The sequence below is a fragment of the Rhineura floridana genome, chromosome 8, assembly GCF_030035675.1.
Source record: "Rhineura floridana isolate rRhiFlo1 chromosome 8, rRhiFlo1.hap2, whole genome shotgun sequence".
NCBI classification, from domain to species: Eukaryota; Metazoa; Chordata; class Lepidosauria; order Squamata; family Rhineuridae; genus Rhineura; species Rhineura floridana.
Window position 1 is genome coordinate 98,131,983 of NC_084487.1, and position 27,324 is coordinate 98,159,306.

The window sequence follows — 27,324 nt, forward strand, 5'->3', positions numbered from 1 at the left end:
ACTTGCCTAGGCGGCTGCCAGCAATTCTCATTCCGAAGTGCAGCCCTTGAATGTGAGTATAGAGCACACAGAATTGGAGTCCTTAATTTATTTAAGAATAGTCACCTTCAAATCAATGAGTTGTGGGTTACTGCCTTAGCAAGCCTCTTTCAGTTTGGCTTATGTTTTTTTTTATTTCAGGGTCTAATACTTAAAAGTGCAAGCTAAACATATGTATTCAGAAATAAGTGCTTTTGAGTTCAGTAGAATTAACATCCTTTAAAATAAATGTGTTTAGGATTCTAGACCTAAGTCTCTCTGGATACATTCACTGGCTGCAAATGTATGTTCTTAATTGTTCCGAATAACAGGGAGTTTAGGAGAAGGCATATACTCATTGGAATGCATTTGTTTCTCAGAAGCAGGAGTTGACTGCTGGCAGGAAATGCCTATTTTTTCCTGTTTCGTCTTGTAATTAGGCCATTAGGATACTTCACTTATTTAGAAATGTTTCCTTAGCAACTCTGTCCTGCTATATGACTCTATGAGCCTGTGATAAGATTTTTTTTCCTTGTACAAAAAGTCTCCTCTACCTATGTACACTCTTTCTAAAGCTTTAGAAGTTTGTTTAGGCTCCAGACGAGCACCTGGAAGAAATGAAGGATAAGCTAGACATTTTTATTTATTTATTATTTGATTTATATCCCACCCTTCCTCCCAGGAGGAACCCAGGACGGGAAACAAAAGCACTAAAAACACTTTAACACATCATAAAAACAGACTTTAAAATACATTAAAACGAAATATATTTAAAAACATTCTTTTTTAAAAGCTTTCAAAACATCTTTTTTTAAAAAAAAGTTTAAAAACAGTTTTTTTAAAAAAAAAAGTTTAAAAACATATTAAAAAGCAATTCCAATACAGACACAGACTGGGACATGGCTGAATGTGTGGAAAACACTGACTAGTAATTGTATGCTCCATCAACAGCCATCTGTTTAAGTAAAGCAAAAACATAAACAGAATCCAGATACAGAAAAGCTCACCAGTAGCCTCTTAGTCTGTATATTGTATATGATGTCAGGTGCGGGTCAGGTAAAGATGCAGCTCTCTGCTGAAAGCAAGGTTTGGCAGGCGCTGCCAATTAGTTTTGAAAGCATTGATAATCAGCTGATCATTAGTACCTGAAACAACCTGTACCTCACAGTGTGATTTCAAATGCAAAAAAAGATAGTCACCTGACATTATTGTTTCCCATGGCCTGTGGAGGTGGGGGAGGTTCACCATCCCTGCTATGCAATTAAGAGAGAAACAGTGGTTGCATTCAAATCTAATGCTAAGCCAAACCATGGCATAATATAAACACTCTGGCTCCCAAGGAGGAGATCTGACCCTCTTTACTCCTCCCCAGGCTTTTTAGCTGAGCGTGGGATGGCAGCTAATCCAAGATTTGCTTTAGCATGTCATCTGAACCCAGGATCATGGTTAAGGTCTCTCCTCAACTACGAGCTGTAGCTAAGATTTGTTCTATGGGTACAGCTTGTGGTTAAGCAGGAGGGATCTCAACCCATGTTCCCACATTTGGATGACACACTAAACCAAACCTTGGCTTAGCTGCCATCCTTCACTGAGCTAAAAAGCCTAGGGAGGAGCCAGGTGGGTGTGAGCTTCTCTCCAGGAGCCAGTACATTCACATGGTTCCAGTAAGTCATACTTTGGTTTACTCTGATGTGAAAACAAGGCCACTGGCTTTGGAACTGTGCTATGTTTGAAGACTATGTTGATAAAAATAGTGTTTGTTTGCTGAATTACATATATTTAAAGTTAGCAGTGACCAGGCTTTGCAGACGACAAAGTTTGTGCTTACAGAGTACTGTGACAAGAAGTTTAGTCCGTCTTGCAATTCTGTCTTAGCATCAACAGCTGGGGTTGCTAGTAAATCTGGCAGCCCGATCTTAGACAAAAAGTAAAGAAGAAATGTAGAAGGTACTCTCTGGAACATTGTATAAGTACAACAGCTAATTTTGTAGCATTAAACTGTACAACTTTTGTTTGATAGAAAAAGAAAACATAATTAAACAAAGAAATGAGCAGAAATTTCTTAGATCATAACCCTACTTAAATGTATGCAGTAAATAAACCAATCCTGTCTTTCTTCCATAGAGCTCAAGGCCATGTCATAGAGTTCTGAATAGATGCAGACATCCTTAGCTTCAGCAAGGTTGATACACCATGTGCCTTCAGACTAATCCTTAGGACTAGTTAGATACACACTGAAATCCTTTTCTTTGTAAACAGAAAAGTTTGAAAGTGAAATACAAAATACATATATTTCCCCTTGTATAATTAGCCTGCCCTGATGTGTTACTCACACAAAGGGGCCTCCATGTGTTGAAGGAGATGCAAGGCCCTCACCCCAACATCCAGGTGTTGAGATAGAACATCTGCAAGAGGGAAGCCTGTATGCATAGAAGTCTACAAATGTAGGCACTGTCTTTCAGATATTCATGCTCAAGATGGGGGGGTGGGACTAGTCATGGTACATTATGCCAGGGCCCCACAGCCAAGGGAACTCTTCTCTCAAAGACATTTAGCTGAGCTGAGCCGTGGTTCCCTGCTGCATGGAGAGACTTTGCTTGCATGCCGGTTATACATGCACAGAACCAATTTTCACATTTCACCCAAGGCACAGATGTTGGAGACTAGACCAGGGGCCACTACCCCACTTTCTCCATACACTGCTGAATGGGAGTGTGAGAAGAAAGCTAGGGAGTGCAGGTATAATGGCAGGTATAATAAAAGGTCATTCTCAGATCTTTGTTTCTAGACCTGAGGAAAAGATTCAGTCCTCTGCACCATTCCATTTAATTATTGTTCTATGATCCTCCCCTTCCTTCAAGGGCTTTTTGAGCCCTTTTATACATTTGCTGGGCTGCCTCCCTGATCATCTCTCAGATTTCTGCCTTCAACACATCCCTGATTTACGAAGCATCCTCAATTTCTATGGCAAGTGGAACACACCAGACCAGCCATTTACATGGCAACACTACTAAGCTGAGCTGACCTACTTTGTTCCTCCTCTAGTCCTGCTGCTGCTATGAGCTAAGCCATGGTTTGGCTTTATGTGTTCTACAAACCCAGGCTTATGGTTTGTCTCGCTCCACACAAACCATGAGTTGCAATGTAAATTTCTTCTGGGTTCGCAGCTTGTGGTTTGGCTGGAGGAGAAACCACAAGCCTAGGTTTGGACAACAGGATAAGCCAAACCATGGCTCTGTTGATAGGGCAGCAGCAGCATGACCAGAAGAGAGCAAAGCAAACACAGTCTCCTCTCCAGGAGCCCATACATTCGTGCCGAGCCATGGTTTGGCTTAGCATTACATGTGAAATAAGCCAATTGCATTCTTATTATGGTGACTTCATGAACTGGACAGTTTTATAAAATGACTCCCTTGTGCTTTTTTATTTATTTGCACAACTCACAGCCTTGTTATGAGAAAACAACGGGTGGGGGAAAGGCAGAAATCATAGATGCCACATTGAGCTCCTTAGAGGAAATCTAGAATAAAAGTGTAATTAATATTTCTGACAGGCAAAACAAGCCTTGATTTCTAGTTTTCATTGATCAGAAATTAAGCCACAGCATGACAAACCTTTTCATTGTGAACTATGTTTATCAGTATCAAATAAATAAAATACCATTTGCTTTTCACAGTATATCCATTCATCAGGGATAATTCATAGGGTAAGTAAAATATCTCTTTTCAGGGTTTATTTTTTGTTCTATAGTTTTAGATGGTTCTCCCACAGAAGCAAATCAGAGGGATAAGACTGATTTAAAAAGCAAATGCACAATGAGTTATAGAGAAATCTAGTCGTCAGCACAGTGTTAATTTGTATTTATCATGATTCTGATTATAAGATCTGTGCTGCTACTACTAAAGTGAAGGATTGTTGCCAATTAGCAAAATACAGTTAATGGCTTGCATCCCAACTAGTCATGCTTGGAATAGAGCAATTGAAATCAATGACTAACTTGAGTTCCATTGATTTCAGTGGGTCTGCTCTAATTCCATATCCAACCCTATGACAGTTTTGTTCATTAGAGGAAAAGAAATTCACACATATTCACATGTCATCTTTCATTTCATCTGTGATAAGAAAAATAAATACAAAGAGTCATTGTTTTGATGCATGGTTTCAATAAATAGTACCTAGAAGATTTTTTTTAAACTCTATGAATAAAAATTTCTGCATTGCTTGTTCAGTGAATTTCTGATATATTTTTGGCTTCTTTTGCATGTTCTTTTAAGACGTCACAACTTAAATACTACTTAAATTTCAACCTTTTGTAGCTAGATCAGAAATTATTGCCAATTTAATGTAAATAATCATAACATGAAGAGTGATATTCCTGTTGTTAATTACCTCGTGAGTGTGTGTGTCCCTGCTCATTAGGCTTGGATCTAGGCTCGATGTGCCTGGCATTCACACAGTGTAGGGTTGTTTTCTGGGCAGGTGGCAGTTTGCACTACAAGTTCTGGACATTTCAGAAATTCAGTGGCAATTTTACCTGAAATATGTAGCTTCAGATTTGGGTACCAGGTTTTTTTTTAATGTTATGGCTTATTAAGGCTGCAATCCAGTACATGTCTACTCAGAAGTAAGCTCCATTAGGTTCAATGGGACTTACTCCTAGGTAAGAGTGTATTGGATTGCAGCTTAACTCTGCTTCTGCTTATTTATGGCTCAGTCACCATGTTGAGATTTGGGCAATAGTGTTCAGGCTGCATTGAGCAACCTGAAACACTGCCCTCATTTGAAAGAAATGCTGACATTTAAAAATGCATTCTTCTGCCTGTAGAGAATTCTATCTCAGAGTTGTTTTGTTAAATGTATTTATAGGACTTAAAACCTGGAAACCTAGCAGTAAATGAAGATTGTGAACTGAAGGTAAGAAATATAAACACTGGGGTATGCAGAAGTTTAAAGACCTCAAAATGGGTACAGGGGAACTTGATAGGATCTCTGAACAAATGTGATGCAAACCTTCTAAAAGTAGGGTGAGACAGTGATATATAATTATTTTATTTTGGGTTTTTTAAAATCTCTTCTGAAATAACAGAATAATGACAGTGTTTGGACCATAACTTGAGATATACTGTATGAACAAGCCCTGTGGCTGCAGATTCAACCCCTTTGCAGAAGTGAATGAGCAAGTCAAGAAATTTTCAACCAGCTATAGTTTTCCATTTCATCCATACTAGGAAATTACAGTTAACAGGTTTAATACAGCTAGTATATTAAGCTACAGGTTGAAGTTCACTTAGTATCTTGGCTTCATCAAGGACTATTAATCACAACTTCCCAGTTCAGATGAAATGGGAAATTACAGCTTATTGAAAACTTTTTGGCTTTGCCAAAAAGGGGCTGTGTGCATAACCATGAGGCTCGTTCACATCTTGGTTTATTAAGCTGAGATTTGTTGTTGTTATGTGCCTTCAAGTTGATTTCAACTTATGGCGACCCTATGAATCAGCAACCTCCAATAGATATGATTGTCCAAACTAGCCCATTGTGCCATCAAGCCTGAAATAACATGATTCAAAATTACTGGCTAAGGTGTAATCTGCAGCATCCCATTGTGTGTAATTATTGTTGCTTCCACCATAAGCTCTTAGCTACCTTTTGAGAAGGTTGTGCATGACTGGTTTCATTGATAATTACTGGACTTCATCCAAGATGCTATGTTTATAAGAGGACAGCAGAGCTGAGCATTTGGTTGCAAAGAATAAACTTTGCCAAAGATAATTTATTAAGCTGCAAAAAATAATAAACAGGAGATAAACTGCTAGTGCTACTGGATTGGGACAGCGTGACTAAAATGTTAAGGAGGAAATCCAGATTCTTTTTAACCATCTGGAAAGGCTGTAATTGAGTATTGTTAGTATCTTCCGAAAACTACAATTGCTGGGATGTGCCCTTCATTTTTGGTGTACATTACAACTGGAATCAGCACTACTAGGAGGGACTTGCCAACTCACAAGGGCTAGTCCCTGTTCTGTGCATGCACCTGGGTTATTTCCTTCGTGTTTGCTGCAACAACAGTGCTGTGTTTGAGCTGCTAAGCTCCATTATATATTCCCTTAGGGCAAAAGGGAGGCTTGAGTATGAAAATATTTGCATTTGAATGCTGGGAGCTGCTGCTGCTGCTGCTGCAGAAAAAAGAATGAAACAAAACCTAAAGACTGTCAAAGGCACTTGTTGACTCTTCTATACACACTGTTGAATTGTGCCGTTAGTAGGAGAATGACACTGACTGTATAATTATATCTTCCTTAATTTATAAAATAATAAAAGTTTAAGTAAAAAAAATGACATGAACTGTTGGTGCAAGAGAGGAAAGTGAGAAAAGAATGATCGACCCAAATGATGTGAAGAGTACTCCTGTGTTTTATAATTAAATTGTGCAGTTCAAAAAGAGAAAGACTTATGTGAACTGGAACTCTCACTTATTGTTGCCAGAAAAAAACAACTAGCAGAAGCTATGTTCGTGATACTCTTTGTATAATGAATAGGCCTTTTCAGATAAATGCCCTGTTCCTTGCAAAACTGCTATTCACTGTGAACAAGGGTATTAAAATTGAGTAGACATCTGCATTTTTCTGATACAAAGCTGTTGTTTCACTGCAAGTGATTCTTTGGCCAGTGCTGAAACTTGGAGTATTAATGATGATGCAGGGAAAGAGATTGTTTCCTATTTGCCTTTGTTATTGAAGAACATGTATTTAGGGTTGAGGTAGTGGAAATAAGAGTAGAGTGTAAAACATCAAATGGATGTTTTTAATCTACTAGTTTGCAACCCCTTTTCACTTGACCCCTTGAAATCACCTGGTGAGCATAGGATTTGCAACCTGTCAGCCTGATCTTATCGTTTGCTGTATTTGATGTAGCACAAGCCGATGCTTGCTCCACAAACAACTGTAGCACAATTTGGTGAGGCAAGAGGGACCACCCATCTCACTGTATACTTCTTGCTTTTCAAACTTCCTCTTCTTCATCTTAAATTTTTACCAGTGCAGAAATGTGCCAGTATTTCCCACACATACATACATACATCTCCAAAAACCTTTTTGAAAATGTCCCTCTGCCTTGGTACTTTTTCCTGAATGCAAGAGAAACAACACTGATGGCTGTGGCCCTGGATGCCTGCTAGAGCTGTTCCATAGGATGCTGTAGCAGATTATAAATGCAAGCTCTTAGGGCTGATTGAAATATGAAACCTCCTGTGTGCAATGTCCCCCAAAGCTGTGATCCTCAGCAGTACTGATATAGCTACCACACAGTTTGATAAGTGGTCTCTCCATGCACCAGCCCATATAATGTTCGCACCGTATTCGTATAGCACTAATATAAAAATAATAAATTTTACTTGTTGGTCGCCTATCTGTCCAGATTAGTGGACACTCTAGGCGACTTACAATAATAAAAGCAGTACATGGTATACAATATAATATACAAGCAAAACACAATCAAATCAATTTAAAACCAAGTTCCAGTTAAAAGCTCATAAAAAATTAATCCTCCCCAATCCCATAGGCCCGCCTGAATAGCCAGGTTTTAAAGGCTTGGCGAAAACCCATCAGGGAGGGAGCATGTCGGAGATCCAGAGGAAGGGAATTCCAGAGGGTGGGGGGCACAATCGAAAATGCCCTCTCTCTGGTCCGTACCAGCCTAGCTGTTCTAACCGGTGGGACCGAGAGAAGGTCTTGAGAGGCTGATCTTGTCAGGCGGCATAATTGGTGATTCTGGAGGTGCTCCTTCAGATAAACTGGGCCAAAACCGTATAGGGTTTTAAAGGTCAACACCAACACCTTGAATTGGGCCCGGTAGACAACTGGTAACCAGTGCAGATCTATTAACACTGGCGTGATATGATCACGGCGACGGCTGTGCTTAATCAAGCGCGCCGCCGCATTCTGTACCAGCTGTAACTTCCGGACCGTTTTCAGGGGTAACCCCACGAAGAGCGCATTACAGTAGTCCAAGCGAGAGGAGACCAGGGCATGTATCACCTGTGGGAGCAGATGAACAGGAAGGTAGGGTCGCAGCCTCCGTATCAGATGTAATTGATACCAAACTGCCCGACTCACCGCTGAGACCTGAGCCTCCATGGACAGCCTGGAGTCAAGAATGACCACGAGGCTGCGGACCTGGTCCTTCAGGGGTAATCTCACCCCATTAAGCATCAGGTCCGTAATACCCAACCTTCCTTTGTCTCCCACAAGCAACACCTTGGTCTTGTCGTGATTTAGCTTCAGCCTGTTCTCTCCCATCCATCCACTTACGGATTCCAGGCACTTGGACATGGTATCCACAGCCAACTCTGGTGAGGACTTAAAGGAGAGATAGAGCTGAGTGTCATCCGCATATTGGTGACACTTCAGCCCAAAACTCCTGATGATGGCCCCCAGCGGTTTCACATAGATGTTAAACAGCATGGGAGAGAGGATAGAGCCCTGTGGCACCCCACAATTAAGAGGCCAAGGGTCTGATACCTCAAGCTACCCGTTGGTGCCTATCTGAGAGATAGGGATGGAACCACTGTAAAACAGTGCCCCCTATTCCCAGTCCCTCTAGGCGATCCAAAAGGATACCGTGGTCAACGGTATCGAAAGCCGCTGAGAAATCTAGGAGGACAAGGAAGGTATATTCTCCCCTATCCAACGCCCTCCTCATATCATCCACCAGAGCGACAAAGGCTGTTACAGTTCCATGCCCAGTCCTGAAACCCGATTGGAATGGATCTAAATAATCCGTTTCCTCCAAGTGTGTCTGTAACTGTTTGGCCACCACTCGCTCAATCACCTTGCCCAAGAATGGTAGATTTGAAACTGGGCGGAAGTTATTCAGCTCTTGGGGATCCAAGGAGGTTTTTTTTAAGATGGGCTTTATCACCGCCTCCTTGAGGGCTGATGGCATTGCACCCTCTGTCAAGGATGCATTCACCACTGCCTTGATCCCTTCGCTCAGTCTCTCTTTGCAACTCATAATGAGCCACGAAGGGCAAGGATCAAACAGACAGGTGGTCGGCTTCACAGTACTGAGCACCTTGTCCACTTCCTCAGAGGGAAGAGGCTGAAACCGATCCCACTGGACCGGAATGCAACTCGCCGACCCTGGCCCACTACCTGTATCCACGGCGAACGGAATCATGCCCTTCAGGCGCTCGGTTTTACCAGCAAACTGTTTAGCAAAAATGTCAGAGGAGATTTTAGATTGCTCCATAGGTTCCTGGGCAACTGGACCGACCAGGCTTCGAACCACCTGGAACAATCTCCTGGGACAACACTCTGCTGACACAATAGAGGCAGCAAAGAATTCCCTCTTTGTTGCCTTTGTTGCCACTTGGTAGGCAGTTATTGCCACTCTAACCAGTGTCCGATCGTCTTCAGTGTGAGACTTCCGCCACCGGCGCTCAAGTCGTCTCACCTCCTGTCTCAGACCATGCAACTGTGGTGTGTACCAGGGTGCTGTCTGAGTTCTATTCAGGGGGAGAGGATGTTTCGGAGCCACCCTATCCAAAACCCCAGTGATCTCCCTGTTCCACTCCATCACCAGGGCTTCGACCGGGCGTCCTTCAGTCAGCTCCAAATCACCCAGCGCATTCAGGAACCCCTGAGGTTCCATCAGGCGTCTGGGGCGGACCATCCTAATAGGTCCTTGTCCCCTGCGGAGGGTGTGCGGCATCAAGAGATCTATATTCATCAGATAGTGATCTGACCATGACACAGGGTTAGAAGAAACAGCCCCCATTTTCAGAACACTTTGTGAGGCGTCCTTCCCTGGCTCTCCCTGTCAGGTTCCTACCTGCTCGTGGTTACTGCCTGTCTCTAGGCACCACCAGGGACTCTACCAGTCCGGACCGCTCTCTCTTATGATTTCTCTCCCCGCTCTAGCACAGATCTCAACAGATCCCCCTGCTAGGCAACCACCAGTAACGTCCCAATACTAGTATTCCCAGAGACTCTGAATACTGGTATTGTTATTCTCTTCACCGCTGCCACCATTTGTTACAGTTCCCCTTCAGCCTTGGTCATTACCTTACCCTCCCTTCTGGTCTGTGAAACCCCAGCCAAGGATCAGGCCTTTGGTAAACCAAATTAAGTATTTATTACAGATAACAAAGCTAACAAGATTAACAAGATTTCTTCTTAAGGCACATAAGCATATGGTTTTACTCAATACTAATCCGAACTCCACCTCCTTCCTGGTAAACAACTCTCTAAACCCCACCAAGCAATCCACTCTTTCTCTTCTCCCCCCCGATTCCACAATTCACCACCTCACATTCACCCAGATTTACCTGTCATCCTTTCATTTATACTGTCAGCCATTTTTCACATTCAGCCAATCATCAAGCATTCTATTGCCCATTCACTCCCCCTCCTCTTTCACTACTTACCATGTATACTCTAAACAACCAGCACTTACCATATATACACTAATATATAGGAACATCACATTCCCCCCCCCCTTAAACAACTGCAGAGTATTATTCCTGTTCCAGGATTTATACGTCGCGTTAACAAATAAAAGTCTCTATGGGGAAAATGTCTTTCTTTGTTCCTCTGTCTGGTCACGTCACTGCAGTCCCAGCCACTTGCCTGGAAAGTCCATCGGCCAGTACATTGTCCTTACCTTTTATGAACTGGAAGTCCACTTGATAGTCCTGTAGGGCCCAGGACCACCTCTGCAGCATAGTGTTATGGTTTTTCATAGTCTGCAACCATAACAAGGCCCGATGATCCGTAGTCACTGTGAATCTTTGTCCCCACACGTATGGGCGCAACTTGTTCAGTCCCCACACGACCGCTAGGCACTCCTTCTGGACCGACGAATAGTTTTTCTCCCTCGGCGTCAGCTTGCGACTCAGATACGCCACTGGATGTCTGGTGCCTTCTCTCTCCTGCAGCAAGACGACTCCCAGCGCGAGGTCTGATGCATCTGTAGCCACGATGAATGGTTGCTCATAGTCTGGTGCTATTAATATGGGTCCTTGGCACAAGGCTTGCTTCAGTAGATCAAAAGCCTTCTGACATTCATCCGTCCATACCACACGCTCAGAACACTTCTTCTTTGTTAATTCATGCAAGGGGGTTGCTATTTCCCCAAAATTTCTCACAAACTTCCTATAAAAACCAGCCACACCCAGAAATGCCCTTACTTGTTTTTTGGTTAAGGGGATCGGCCACGCTTGTATTGCCTCCACCTTGCTCCATAAGGGGGTGATTTTCCCACTCCCCACCTTATGTCCTAAATAGATTACTTCCTTTAGTCCAAACTGGCATTTCTTAGCTTTTATTGTGAGGCCTGCTTTTCTTAAGGCCTCCAATACTGTTGTCAGGTGTTGGACATGCTCAGGCACTGACTTGCTAAAAATGGCCACATCATCGATATAGGCCACTGCAAAATCTGACATGCTTCGCAACACAGTATTGATTAGCCTCTGAAATGAACTTGGTGAGTTCCTTAGTCCCATGGGTAAGGTCACAAACTCATATAACCCATCTGGTGTACTGAAGGCAGTTTTGGCTCTGGATTGCTCATCTAGTTCCATTTGCCAAAATCCTTTACAGAGATCTAGTGTAGGGATAATGGTTGCTGCCCCCAATAACTCTAACATAGCGTCTACCCTAGGCATAGGATACGCATCTGGGACAGTAATTTTATTGATTAGCCAATAATCAATGCAAAACCTTGTCGTTCCATCTTTTTTCGGAACCAGGACAATACTTGAGGCCCAGGGACTGATGGATTCCCTGATCACTCCTAATTCCAGCATATCTTCCACCTCCTTTTTGATCTCATTCAAAACTTTCCCATTCGCACGGTACGGAACAGATCTGATTGGGGCATGATCTCCAGTATCAATGGAATGTATAACTATACTGGTTCGGCCAGGTTTGTTGCTAAAGAGATTCCTATAGGTTTTCAAAACTCTCAGAATCTCTTCTTTTACTTCCTCCTCTACCTCCTTTGACCATTCCACTTCATCTACCCCTCCTTTGTCTTTGCTTTCCTGTACCAAATCTGGAAGTTCAGGCCCACTTCCCTCAGGGAATAAGGTAACTTGCAACACCTGTGCATCCCTGGTATGGTAAGGCTTCAACATATTTACATGAACCACTTTGCTTTTGTTTAATTGGTCTGTGGTGATTACATATGTCACTGTTTCAAGCCTTTCTCTGATGGTATATGGTCCTTCCCAGTTAGCCTGTAATTTGTCATGTTTCCTGGGTATGAACGCCATAACCATATCTCCCACATCATACACACGTTCTCTGGCTGTTCTGTCATACCAGTAACTTTGGTTCTGCTGTGCTTGACTGAGATTCTTTTTCACCACCTCCATCATTTGTTTCACTGGTTCACATTCATCCTTTCTCTCAGCAGGCATCCACAGTCTATATAAAATCCCATTCTCACACACAACTTGATTCCTCAGTTTGTCAGTGAAAGGAATCTGTTGGGTCAGGGCTTGTTCCTTTACCTGCTTCAAACTGATATCTTTATGCAGCTCTTCCCTGAATTGCTCTGCTTCTTCCCCAGAGACCACTTGATACAGTTTGTCTTCTTCAGCAGGTCTGCTAGTGGTTGCTATGGTGACCTGAGGCTGGTTAACAGATTCCACCCTGTTTGTTTCAGCCCCCCTTAATATGGCTTCTTTTTCTCTGCCAATTTGCTGTCTGGTCACTACATAGATCTTTCCTTGGGCGCCCATTACATCCCTTCCCAGTATTACTGGTTCTTGTTGCTGGGCATTAATGTCTACTTTATATCGGCCCTCTCGGCCTCTCCAAGTCATTTCCACCAGGGCCACAGGCAAACTTTCTGGTTGACCCCTCACTCCTTGGATAGTCACTGTTTCCTGAGGTAATATTTCTTCAGATTTTATTAAATCTGGCCTCAGTAACGTCTGAGCGGCACCAGTGTCAAGCAATGCCCAATAATTTGCCCCTTGTACACTCACTTCCTCTCTCAGACTTGAATCAAGGTCTGTTACTTCTGTCCAGTTTATCTGGCAAAACTGAACCTTTTTCGCTGTTTCTAAAGCCTCGGGCTCTGTTTTCACTGCCCTTATCTGAGCAGGATTACTAATGGGGTTGGCAACCTCACATTGAAAACGTAGGTGCCCCGGTCTACCACATTTGTAGCATAATTTCTCCTCACTTTTAGGGTACACAGATCCACTCTGGGGTGTCCTGTGCCCTTCAGATTTTAATGGAGGACTCACTCGCTGTGGTACCACATCCCTTCTGCCAGCACTATATGGTCTGGGTTTAAACTCTCTTGATGTTTTCCCCACCCAGCCAGTTCTATTGGAGGCGAAGTGATCCGCCATCTCTGCAGCCTCCTGCACAGATGTAGGGGAACGGTCTTTGACCAGGAGCCTTATTTCTGGTGGTAACTGATGGTATAATTGATCCAGTATCATGAGGCTTTTCACCTCTTCCACTGACTGAGCTTTGGCACTACTCATCCACTTTCCAAATATACCCATCAACTTTGCTCCCAGTTCCACAAAAGACCTCCCTGTCTGTATCTGGCAATTTCTGAAAAGCTTTCTAAAATAATCAGGCCCCAGTCTGAATCTTTTAAACACTGCTTCTTTGAATTCAGCATAGGTGACGGGCTTGTCTGAGGGGAAATATTGGTATACCTCAGCCAATTCCCCTTTAATCAGGTTTGATAAATACTGCATGTATTTATCTTCAGGTAGCCCCCACAACTGAGCTGCTTTTTCAAAGGTGCTGAGGTAAATTTGAGGATCTTGACCAGGCTCATAGACAGCAAAGTCCTTTGGAGTAATTTTTATTTTTGCTCCATCTCTCTCTTTCCTTGTCTCCTCAGAGTGAAATTTCTATCAAATTTTAACTTTTCTACTTGTAATTCAGCATCCAATGCTCGTTGCTTCTCCCTCTCCTCAAACCCCAATCTCATTCTCTCAATTTCCAACTCCCTCTGTTTTTCCTTCTCTGCACCTTCCATCCTCAATCTCTCAGCTTCCAACTCCCGCTGTTTATCTTTTTCCTCAGCCTCCATCCTCAATCTCTCAGCTTCCAACTCTCTCTGTTTTTCCTTCTCTGCACCTTCCATCCTCAACTTCTCTCTCAAGTACTCTATATAAGCGGGATTGCTTAAATATCCTTCTGGGGTCTCTTCTCTGACAGGTTGTTTTTGCTGGGCAGTTGCAAATCCTATAAGTGCTACCCTCAATTCATCTACCCCTTTACCCTCATGAGGTAAATTGAATGTTATGCACTTCTCCACCAGCTCCTCTCTTTTCATTTTTATGTATTCAGCCATGGTGTTTGAGTTCACTCACTCTTTGCCACACACTCTTTGCCAGTCACTCTCACAAGAAATCTTGTTTTGTTATTTCTGTTTGCCACACAACTATTAGGGATTGTCTAGTATTCGTATCTCACTGCTACAGCCAACACCTGTGATGTAGTCTCCTTTGTCACCACGTGTCTTTGGGACTCTCTTTGGTTCGTATCTGGATTCTCTGTTGTTCGTATCCCACCGCTACCACCACATGCGAGGCGTCCTTCCCTGGCTCTCCCTGTCAGGTTCCTACCTGCTCGTGGTTACTGCCTGTCTCTAGGCACCACCAGGGACTCTACCAGTCCGGACCGCTCTCTCTTATGATTTCTCTCCCCGCTCTAGCACAGATCTCAACAGATCCCCCTGCTAGGCAACCACCAGTAACGTCCCAATACTAGTATTCCCAGAGACTCTGAATACTGGTATTGTTATTCTCTTCACCGCTGCCACCATTTGTTACAGTTCCCCTTCAGCCTTGGTCATTACCTTACCCTCCCTTCTGGTCTGTGAAACCCCAGCCAAGGATCAGGCCTTTGGTAAACCAAATTAAGTATTTATTACAGATAACAAAGCTAACAAGATTAACAAGATTTCTTCTTAAGGCACATAAGCATATGGTTTTACTCAATACTAATCCGAACTCCACCTCCCTCCTTCTTCACTCTCTCCTGGCAAACAACTCTCTCAAACCCCACCAAGCAATCCACTCTTTCTCTTCTCCCCCCAGATTCCACAATTCACCACCTCACATTCACCCAGATTTACCTGTCATCCTTTCATTTATACTGTCAGCCATTTTTCACATTCAGCCAATCATCAAGCATTCTATTGCCCATTCACTCCCCCTCCTCTTTCACTACTTACCATGTATACTCTAAACAACCAGCACTTACCATATATACACTAATATATAGGAACATCACACACTTCCCTCCCCTCCCGAGACAAACACAAGGACAATAGCATGACCGGCTACATGGGTGGGCCCTATATTACTAAGGTGCAGATCCCAAGAAGTCATGGTTTCAATGAAATCCCGAGGGGCTCCCGTGAGGGCAGTCTCGGCGTGTACGTTGAAATCCCCCACAACCAACAGGTTGGGGGAAAGCAACCGCACGCTCGAGACCACCTCGAGCACCTCGGTCAGGGAGTCTGCTGTGCAGCGGGGTGGGCGGTACACAAGCAGGATCCCTAAACTGCCCTTTGGGCCCAACCTCCAGTACATGCAATCAACAAACTTGGTCTCATGGAGATCGAGTCTGGCAAAAACCAAGGATCTCCGATAGATGACTGCCACTCCCACTCCCCGCCTACCAATTCTTGGCTGCTGTGCGTATCGGAAACCGGCTGGACACATGGCCTCAAGTATAGGAGCTGAGGCCTCATCCAGCCAGGTCTCCGTAATACATACCAGGTCTGCGTTCTCATCCAAGATCATGTCATGGATGAGTGCTGTTTTTTGTACCACAGACCTGGCATTACACAACAGCTGTTGAAGATTGGATGGAGTCCTGCATCCCCCAGTTATCTTCTGGTTGTGGACAGGTCCGGAACAGGGGATGGATATTATACATCTATCCCTTGTTCCCCTATGCTGGCGTGGCCTGCCACTTGCGCCTCTCCAGGATCTGCCGCCTAGCCTTTTAATGTCATGGCTCCCCACCCTTCTCCCAATATCCCCCCCCGGTCTACACATATCTCCCTCCCTGTTCGTCAATCAGGCAGGCCCTTGCCCCTACCCGTATCTCTCTTACCCCCAAGTGGGGTTGGCTCGCCCACAGCCGGTGAGGCTCTCACCTCTCACCACTCCTGGGCCTCCACCCCAGCGACCACCCCCACCCCTCACCGCCCCCCCAGCATAGCCCGTCATGGCATCTTCGCCTCTCCGTCTTCCACCCCTCCTCTCCTCTCCCCTCTCAATGTCTGCTCCTTGGGAATGGCTGGCAAAAACCGCGCTAAAGCCGCGTTATCGACACCGTTAATCAAAGAGGGTGAGTCGTGATATGCCGCCAATGCCGTGGGCCAAGGAGGGCGAGTCATGTCGCACCGCGTCGCCGATGTCATGGGCCAAGAAGGGCGCGCCGCGCCACACCATCAATGTCGTCGTCAATGTCGCTGCTTCGCCGATGTCATGGGCCAAGTGGGCTGCTTCGCCGGTGTCACGGGCCAAGAGGGCGCGTTGCACCCCACCGCCGGGAAAAGGCACGTCGTACTGCGCTGCCGATGCCGTGGGGCAAGGAGGGTGCGCTGCGCCACACCGCCGACACCGCGGGCCAAAAAAAGGCACACCGTGCACCGGTGGCCAAGAAGGGCTCGTCGCACCCCATCGTCGATGCCGCAGGCCGAAAACGGCGCATCGTACTGCGCCGTTGATGTTATGGGCCAAAGAGGGTGCGTCTCAGCTGGACAAACAACAGAGCCTCTTCGCACCTAGAAACATCTTGACATGCTACCAATCCATTTGTCCCATCAAGAGCCTAACAGAGGACACCTCTGCCCTGCTGCATTTAGATTTTTTGCTGTGGAGTTGCAATCAAAGAGGAAAAGGCTTCAGCCCGCTCTTCCTCCTTCTCTCTGCCATCTATCTTAGCCTGGAAGCTGGAACCTCGTGGTAAAGGAAGAAATATGTGCGCGTTACAGAGCAAACATGTATCACTTAGATGCAGGAGTCAGACGGCGACGGGAGATGTATGGCCCAGGTGATGGCTGTACAGGATTTGCATATGGGAAAGGGAGTAATCTTTACAAAGTTAAATGTATTATGTTTAAGACAACCAGACAGGCAGGCTCTAATGATATATTCAGTCAATTTTATGAATTTGTTTGGACATAGAAGTTGCTTCAAAAGTGGTTGCACCTTATACTTCAGTAGACCCAAATGTCCTCCTTAGTTGCCACTAAGTATCAGGCACCAAAGACCAGACATCGGTGTCTGGATTACTTTTTGTAGCCCATGAGGATGTAGAAGATGACACACTATGTGCAGCTTTTTAAATAGCATGATAATTTAGCCCCATCTGTTTTTCATTGGGATCCTCCTCCTGCATGGAATTATGATTTGGGAATAATTGGGAACGTGGGAATGGTTTCAGTTGATGCGGCCTGATGAAGTGGACAAGGTGCTTGCAACAGTGCGGCCAGCGACGTGTCCTCTCGACCCTTGCCCTTCTTGGCTTATTAAAGCTTGCCAAGGGGGGTTGACTGAGTGGATCCAGGGTGTGGTCAATGCATCATTGCAGGAGGGAGTGGTTCCAGCTGCCCTGAAAGAGGCAGTGATTTGACCGATCCTGGAAAAGCCCACCCTGAATCCATTGATTTGAGACAACTACTGCCCGGTCGCAAATACCCCCTACTTAAGGAAGGTGATAGAGGGTTGTGGTGCAACAATTGTAAATACTCTTGGATGAAACAGATTATCTTGACCCATTCCAGTCTGGGTTCAGGCCTGGTTATGGGACTGAATTGGCCTTGGTCGCCTTGACAGATGACCTTTATTGGGAGAAGGATGGGGGAGTGTGAATCTGTTACTTTTAATTGATCTCTCGCTACCAGGCTAAGTCCAGAGTTCTAGTTTTGGTGTACAAAGCCCTATACAGCTTGGGACCAGATACCTGAAAGACCATCTTATTCCTTATATACCCAGTGAGGGCCTCCTCCAGATACCATCTTATCAGGAGGTCCGTTCTGCACAATATAGGAAATGGACCTTTAGTGTAGTGGAATTTTGGAATTCCCTCCCCTTAAATATTAGACAGGCACCATCTCTGCTATCTTTTCAGCGCCTACTGAAGACCTTCCTCTTTCAACAAGACTTTTAAGTAGAGACTGTATCCCAGTCTGCATCTGTGTTGGAATTGCTTTTTAATATATTTTTAAACCTTTTTTAATGTTTTTAAAGCCTTTTTAAAAATGTTTTTAAAGATGTTTTGTTTTAATATGTTTTTAATGGTTGTTGTGTTTTAATATATTTTAAAGTCTGTTTTTGTGATGTGTTTTAGTGTTTTTAGTGCTTTTGTTTGCCGCCCTGGCTCGTACTGCGAGAAAGGGCCGGATATAAATAAAATAAATAAATAAATGATGTAATTGTATCATGCAAATTTAGCCATTTGGTGGTTTCCCATAATATGAAGTCAGAGCTTTGCAGATGCTTCATCCTTTGCACTATTTAATGCTATGCTTAATTGTGGCTTTTAAGTATTGAAATAAGGTTTCAGCAAAAATCTGAATGATTCAACCTTACCTCCTTGACACCCAAGTTGAAACATCAGATTTTACCTAAAAATAGACCATAGCTGATGGAGAGATAGGAAAATAAGGCTTATGAAGTCAATTTTTTTGGATGTAAGGAAATCTAAGTCCTTAACAGTGTATGCTTTACAAACACCATTCAGTTCCCAAGAGGAGAATTTGCTGTATACCACTTCCATCTTTAAGAGATCAGCAATGCTCCATAGGCCTATTATCTATGACAGAATTGTAGTGTAAAGTACTGCTGTCAAAGCAAGTGGACCTTATTAATCCTGAAACATTTTAGAGTGAAGTGTAAGCCCTGTGGACAAATTACCACCTTTTAACAGAAGGGTTGAAGGACTGGTGATTGCATCCAATCTTTAAAATCATATTCCACAGATTTCATGTAACTCCATTGTAAATCCTTTCAAGTAACTGCTGTCTATGGTTCAGCTGCAATTTACAAAGGACCAGGCAAAACAATGAACATAAGAACATAAGAACATAAGAAGAGCCTGCTGGATCAGGCCAGTGGCCCATCTAGTCCAGCATCCTGTTCTCACAGTGGCCAACCAGGTGCCTGGGGGAAGCCCGCAAGCAGGACCCGAGTGCAAGAACACTCTCCCCTCCTGAGGCTTCCGGCAACTGGTTTTCAGAAGCATGCTGCCTCTGACTAGGGTGGCAGAGCACAGCCATCATGGCTAGTAGCCATTGATAGCCCTGTCCTCCATGAATTTGTCTAATCTTTTAAAGCCATCCAAGCTGGTAGCCATTACTGCATCTTGTGGGAGCAAATTCCATAGTTTAACTATGCACTGAGTAAAGAAGTACCTCCTTTGGTCTGTCCTGAATCTTCCAATATTCAGCTTCTTTGAATGTCCACGAGTTCTAGTATTGTGAGAGAGGGAGAAAAAAGGTCTCTATTCACTTTCTCAATGCCATGCATAATTTTATACACTTCTATCATGTCTCCTCTGACCCGTCTTTTCTCTAAACTAAAAAGCCCCAAATGCCGCAACCTTTCCTCGTAAGGGAGTCACTCCATCCCCTTGATCATTCTGGTTGCCTTCTTCTGAACCTTTTCCAATTCTATAATATCCTTTTTGAGATGAGGCGACCAGAACTGTACACAGTATTCCTTTTTTTTTTTTACAATAATTTTTATTCAAATTTTCATAAAACATACAAAACAAAATCATAAAACATTCAAAGACAAAAAACAAAACAAAACAAAAATGATTAAACAAAAAATAAAATGTTGACTTCCCATTTGTCGCAGATCAAATCAGTTATAGGTCTACAATATATAACAATCCTGTCTCTTAAATTATATTATAAAATCACTTTCCTCCAGTAGTTATCTTAATTAATCATCAAATCTCATAAACATTACTTTATTCTTTCCACAAAAAGTCAAAGAGAGGTTTCAATTCTTTAAGAAATATATCTATCAATTTTTCTCCAAATAAACATGTCGATTAATCCATCTCGTTAATAATAATAATAATCTTATTGTCATAACCATAGTCCAAATAAACATATCGATTAATCCATCTCATCAAAATCTGTTAGGTCCAATAATTTCAATAGCCATTATTCCATTATCCCTATTAATTCCATCTTCCATCTTCAATAGTCCTGTTAAGTCCAGTAATTTCAGTGTCCAATCTTCCATTATCAGTATTCCATAATAATCTTGCTGTCATAGCCATAGTCATATAATAAGAGTCTGATGGGAATTTCCTCTATCCCAAATATTTTCTTGCCATCAATTCTGAATAAGTTGCTGAAATATTGTTGTAAAGTCATATCTCTGTTCTTCTTTTTTACAAAATGCACTGGCTCATCTCTTGAGAGTTTTTCCATTGTCACATGGCTGCAGTTAATTCCATAGATTTTCTCTATATCAAGCTCCATCACGTCATTCCAGTCCACAAGATTATCCAAGCCATTGATAACTTTATCTCTAATATCTTCATTAATTTCTTCAGAGATAACGTTAAATTCCAAACAGTAGATTTTATTTCTAATATCCATAAACTCCAGATCTTTTTCCAATTCCACATTTGTTCCAATCTCCAGGGCTTGTATCTTCCCTTTATTTTTTCTTTTCTCATCTCTGATCTCATTCTCCTCTCTCACAGGATCCCCTATTTCTTTAAGCTCCTGCGTCATTTTGCTCAGTTCAATTTTCAGCTCCTTACTGCCCTGTCGCAGGGTTTGTTTCGTTATCTCAATCTCATCCATCATTTTCTGAAACATAATTACTTCCAGATTCTCAGCCACTTTCTTGATTGCCATTTTTAAAACCACCAAAACAAAACAAAACAAAAATAAAGAACCACTTCTTATTTCAGCAACAATTGGGTTAATATTCCAGGCTTGATGACATCACAGTATAAACAGAGCAGCCTGCCTTATCTCTCTATGTTCAAGAATACAAAACAAATTTAGTTCCCAGCATCAAAACAGTTAGTGGCGTCATGAAGAAGCAGATTCGTCAAAATAAAATAGACCAAAAAGATAATAGTCCCAGACAATATAATGTTCCTCGGAATAGAAATCCCTCTTCTGTTTATATCTTTAGAATGCACTTCCAGGACAGCTTTTTGCAATAGAAACAGAGATAAGCTGTTAATTTCGTGAATAACAGAGAAGAGTTATAGCTCACCCAGAAGTTCTTTAAAGCTGATTCATTTGACAAATCTCTTTTTGCTGCAACAATTTAAACCAAGTAAAAAAAATAATAGAAAGAAGGGTGCTTGCCTGTTAGTCTGTTTTCTCTTTGAAGAAAAGATAAACGTATCGCATTAATCAGATAGAGCTTGTTCGGAAGTCCATCCGGCATTGCTGGCTGGACCTTTTCTCATAAATTAATGAAATCCAGTCCTCCCAACAAAAACAGGCTTTTGAGGTTGATCTCCACGTTTCTCCCTGCCCGGGAGAAATTTCATCAGTCAAAAAAAAAAATGTTCTGACTGATTTATATCTGAATAAGCTTCTTTTGAGGCGGGAGCCCGTCTCAAAAGCAGGCACAAGCGAAGTCACCCTTCCCGGAAGTCAGAACTGTACACAGTATTCCAAATGCGGCCGCACCATAGATTTATACAATGGCATTATGATATCGGCTGTTTTATTTTCAATTCCTAATTATCGCTAGCATGGAATTTGCCTTTTTCACAGCTGCCGCACACTGGGTCGACATTTTCATCGTGCTGTCCACTACAACCCCGAGGTCTCTCTCCTGGTCGGTCACCGCCAGTTCAGACCCCATGAGCGTATATGTGAAATTCAGATTTTTTGCTCCAATATGCATAATTTTACACTTGTTTATATTGAATTGCATTTGCCATTTTCCCGCCCATTCACTCAGTTTGGAGAGGTCTTTTTGGAGCTCTTCGCAATCCTTCTTTGTTTTAACAACCCTGAACAATTTAGTGTCATCAGCAAACTTGGCCACTTCACTGCTCACTCCTAATTCTAGGTCATTAATGAACAAGTTGAAAAGTACAGGTCCCAATACCGATCCTTGAGGGACTCCACTTTCTACAGTCCTCCATTGGGAGAACTGTCCGTTTATTCCTACTCTCTGCTTTCTGCTTCTTAACCAATTCCTTATCCACAAGAGGATCCTTCCTCTTATTCCATGACTGCTAAGCTTCCTCAGAAGTCTTTGGTGAGGTACCTTGTCAAACGCTTTTGAAAGTCTAAGTACACTATGTCCACTGGATCACCTCTATCTATATGCTTGTTGACACTCTCAAAGAATTCTAATAGGTTACTGAGACAGGACTTTCCCTTGCAGAAGCCATGCTGGCTCTGCTTCAGCAAGACTTGTTCTTCTATGTGCTTAGTTAATCTAGCTTTAATAATACTTTCTACCAGTTTTCCAGGGACAGAAGTTAAGCTAACTGGCCTGTAATTTCCGGGATCCCCTCTGGATCCCTTTTTGAAGATTGGCGTTACATTTGCCACTTTCCAGTCCTCGGGCACGGAGGAGGACCCAAGGGACAAGTTACATATTTTAGTTAGCAGATCAGCAATTTCACATTTGAGTTCTTTGAGAACTCTTGGGTGGATGCCATCCGGGCCCGGTGATTTGTCAGTTTTTATATTGTCCATTAAGCCTAGAACTTCCTCTCTCGTTACCACTATTTGTCTCAGTTCCTCAGAATCCCTTCCTGCAAATGTTAGTTCAGGTTCAGGGATCTGCCCTATATCTTCCACTGTGAAGACAGATGCAAAGAATTCATTTAGCTTCTCTGCAATCTCCTTATCGTTCTTTAGTACTCCTTTGACTCCCTTATCATCCAAGGGTCCAATCGCCTCCCTAGATGGTCTCCTGCTTTGAATGTATTTATAGAATTTTTTGTTGTTGGTTTTTATGTTCTTAGCGATGTGCTCCTCAAATTCTTTTTTAGCATCCCTTATTGTCTTCTTGCATTTCTTTTGCCAGAGTTTGTGTTCTTTTTTATTTTCTTCATTCGGACAAGACTTCCATTTTCTGAAGGAAGACTTTTTGCCTCTAAGAGCTTCCTTGACTTTGCTCGTTAACCATGCTGGCATCTTCTTGGCCCTGGCGGTACCTTTTCTGATCTGCGGTATGCACTCCAGTTGAGCTTCTAATATAGTGTTTTTAAACAACTTCCAAGCATTTTCGAGTGATGTGACCCTCATAATAATGCTTATTATGTGCACAGCCTTAGACTTTTTTCTTGTTTTTATTTTAAACTAACCTCTATAAATGATAAAATATTTATATCCTGGGACTTTTTGTAACAGTGGGTGCAACTGCACTTAAGATTCTCAAGCATGTTTAACTGTCTGATGAGGTCACCAACTGGTGCCCATTCCACAGTGTTTGTGAGCACAAAAATAAATAAAAAGCTGAAGGGAACCTTGCACACAGAACTTCATAAATATCGATGGATGCACATGGTTCCTATCAACCAGAGTGTGGTCTACTCTAAGTAAGGAGCTAAGAATAAAGATACAAAATATATCTTGCCGCTTCTTCTGGGATCCATTACTAATACTTGTTTTCTTAGTTAGTGCCAAGTAAGCAATGGGTGATCCAGCAGACACATCTGATTTCTACTAATTCCCCCTGCACCATCTTCCACATTCTTCTGGAGGATTCTCCAACTCAGTGGAATAGAGGTGCAGCAGGAAGGGGGAAGTCTCTTTCCCATAGCAGTTTAAATTTTTGTCCTGTATTTCTCAAGCCAATTATTATTTCTCAAGCATACATCTTAGTCAATAAGTGATTAATTTCTCTTTCATTTCTCATGTTCCAAAGATTGATCCTTGGCTTTGGAAACATGATGGGGCAGAGCCCTCGCACCAATTACGCCCTGAACCTTTCCTTGAGCAGGAACTCTTAGCAAAGAAGAAAAGTAATTTTAAAACTTAACATAGCACAGCAACTCAGTTTTCTCACCAGTCTCACCAGCATTATAATGGACAACAGTGGAAATCAGAAATATAATGTATACCTTATTACTACTGTGATTTTCAGTTGCAGTTTTTGAACATCAGTGCAACATGTTCTGTTTATTATCCCTGTTTTCAATGTGTTTATGACTAATTTGGATCTGTAAAGTGAATGAGTATTTGGTTCCTCTATAACAGATTCTGGATTTTGGACTAGCAAGACATACAGACAGTGAGATGACTGGTTATGTGGTCACCAGGTGGTACAGAGCCCCGGAGGTTATACTGAATTGGATGCATTATACACAAACAGGTAATTTGTGCTCTAGATTAACATTATAACTTGATCACTTCAAATTGCAGTCTAGTGACATCATTACAAAAAGATATCCTATGGTTCTGTTTTGTCTCTTAGTATACCAACCAAGGGGTATTACTTTGTTCATAATCGCCTGGTCTCTGCTGTGCTAATTGCATTCATTAATCTATGCATGTCTTGATCAAAAATAAGGGTAGCTGTCAGGTATAAACTTCCATGGAGGCCTTTCAGGTGTCTGGACAGTGGCGTCACTAGCGGGGTGCGGGGAGTGTGGACTGCACCCGGGTGACACCATGAGGGGGGTGACTGTGATGTTCCTGTAGGTTAAGCATCTGTAGATATGGTAAGTGCGGGTCTATTAGGTGATGTATGGTAAATGACTGAGAGAGAAAGGGGGAGTACATGGGTTAGAAGCTGAAGTATGCTGGATGATGAGTGGCTGAGTGGCTGACTGGCTGAAGGTATAAATGGAGGTTTGTGAGTGATGAGGGGAGAGAAGTTGAGTTGGTTGGAGTGAGGTCGTTTGGTGAGGGTTGGTTGGCAGAGTTCTGAGGGAAGTTCAGATTGTATTTGGCTGATATTTAAAGAGTATATATATGAACAGGAACATAAAGAGTGACCATATATGAAACCATACGCTTGTGAAACATTCCTAAAGTAATTTGTTATTTCCTGTTGTTAGTAAATAAATACTTATTTGGTTTACCAAAGGCCTGATCCTTGGCTGGGGGAATATACAGACCAGAAGGGAGGGCAAGGTAATTACCAAGGCTGAACAGAAACTGTATCTAATGGTGGCAGTGGTGAAGGGAGATATTGTAACAAGTCAAGTATCCAGAGCAACCCCGAGTTGTATGCTTTACATATAAAGATACAAAGGGGTTGGGAACAGCATAGGCACACAGTCACAAAGTAACAAGCTATAGAGAGACTTAGGCAAGGTCTCTGGGAGTATTGGTTACAGGAAGTGACTGGTGGTGCTGCCTAGCAGTGGGATCTAGTGAGATCTGTGCTAGAGCAGAGTGAGAAACCATATAAAGGATGGTCCTGACTGGTGGTGTCCCTGGTGGTGCCTAGTGAAAGGCAGTAGCCACAAGCTGGTGGGAAACTGACAGGGAGAACCAGGGAAGGACGTCACAGTGACACCCAGAGCCGCCCCGTTGCAGGGCAGGGTGCCCGCGCTGTTGCCCAGCAAAGGAGCCGAGAAGCACTCTGGGTCGGCGTCAGAACAGCCAACTCCTCCTCGGAGGCAGGCAGGCGGGTGGGCGAGACCAGGAGCAGCGTCGGCGGGGCGAGGGAGGCGCGCCGGCATTCCCAGGCCTGCTTCTCCGGCTGGGTGCCCCTTTGGTGCGCGCCCTCCCAGGGGCATGGGTGGTTGGCCTTGTATGTGTGCACACGTGTGTGCGCACACTCAGCAGGACATTTGGGGGCTCGCCAAGGAGTTACCCAACCCTAGTGACGCCACTGTGTCTGGAGAGAAACTTCTGTCTCTTAGCCCTTCCACCTTCCCCTCAGGAAATCAAGGAAGTTTTCTACCACGCTTGGATTCGAAGGTATTGTCATATGACAACCAAGCTACCTTGGGATCTGTCTGGCTTTCAGCCTACCTGCTCATCTCAGTGCCCTTATTAACTTCGCAGAACAACTCACCCTTCCGTCTGTCGTCGATGCAGTTTTCCTTACTGGCATATATTCCTGCTCCTACTTCAATCTGCTAGACCAAACCAATTTTATTTTATTCTTGCCTATAGTGTTTTTCCTTTCCCTAAACTGCTGCCCTGGTTGCCTTCATGATTGAATGTTGAAACATCCAAAAGATCATGCCATAATAAACCAGCTACAGTACTCTCAACCCAGTAGTTAGGAATACAGGAAACTGTCTTATGCATTGGACCATCTAACGCAGAATTGTCTCGACATTGACTGGCAGTGGCTGTCCAGAGTTTCAGACAGGGGACATTCTCAGCCCTACCTGGAGACTGAACCTGGGCCATTCTGCATGCAAAGTAGACACTATCCTACTGAGGTATTGCCCTTCCTTAAGTAGCTCAGCCATGAAGCTCAGTGGGTGGCCTTAGGCAGTCACTATCTCAACCTAACACACCTCGCAGTGTTGTCGTGAGGATAAAATGGGGTGGGGGGAGAACCAAGCACCCCACCTTGAGCTCCATAGAGGAAAGGTGGGGTGTAAAATAAATAAATAAATGAAAACATAATGACAAATTCGATGGCCCCAACTCAGAATCACAATTAGCCGTATTCCTGCATGGATGCTGACTCCTGAAAGTAGAAGAGAGAAAAGACTTTTGTGGTCCAGCCCTACATCACCCCCCCTCAAAAAGCACACATTGGGTTGTGTTAAGGAGCTCCTCCTATTGCAGAAACCAATACACATTTGACCATTACAATCCAAAATAGTTTGACTTTGTGATGTGGCTTGCCTATTAAAGGATTTGTTTTTCTGCATAAAGGACAGATCTAAACAAAATTTAGAAGTGTCACCATTTTCTGTATTTCAGTTGACATCTGGTCAGTGGGTTGTATAATGGCTGAGATGATAACAGGAAGGCCACTCTTCAAAGGCAATGATCGTATCCTTTCATGGTGAATGTTTGGCATTAAGATGTAGAAGTGTGAAAGAATCTGGGTGTCAAAGTGAGTTCAAAACCACTTTAAACAATTATCCTAGACTTTTTGTGGTTCCATCTATCAGAGCGGCCAGATTAAGTGGTACTAGATCTAAAGCCTTCTCCATTGTAGCTCCCACGCTATGAAACACCTTACCAGTTGATACTCGCTTAGCCCCTTCACTTTTGGGTGAGGCAGTTGAAGACATGGCTTTTTGTACAGTCAGATGAATGAACATGCCACAGTTAGGTGGCTAAGGGGGTGGTCTGATTTTTGGGGTCTTATGTGAACAGTATTTTTATTATGTACTTGTTGATTTTTATTTTGATGTTGTTTTTGTATTT

The 27,324-nt window shown here is 43.2% G+C and overlaps 1 protein-coding gene across 5 annotated transcripts in view; it reads left to right on the forward strand.

The window, feature by feature from the left end:
* MAPK12 (mitogen-activated protein kinase 12) overlaps window positions 1-27,324 on the forward strand; it is a 47,801-nt gene that overhangs the window by 16,049 nt on the left and 4,428 nt on the right. For all 5 annotated transcript variants that reach the window (XM_061640202.1, XM_061640198.1, XM_061640199.1 and 2 more), the window contains 4 exons: window positions 3,695-3,724; window positions 4,885-4,932; window positions 24,232-24,346; window positions 26,872-26,943. In XM_061640202.1, coding sequence (XP_061496186.1) covers window positions 3,695-3,724; window positions 4,885-4,932; window positions 24,232-24,346; window positions 26,872-26,943 — 265 coding nt within the window. The remainder of the gene's footprint in view (window positions 1-3,694; window positions 3,725-4,884; window positions 4,933-24,231; window positions 24,347-26,871; window positions 26,944-27,324) is intronic.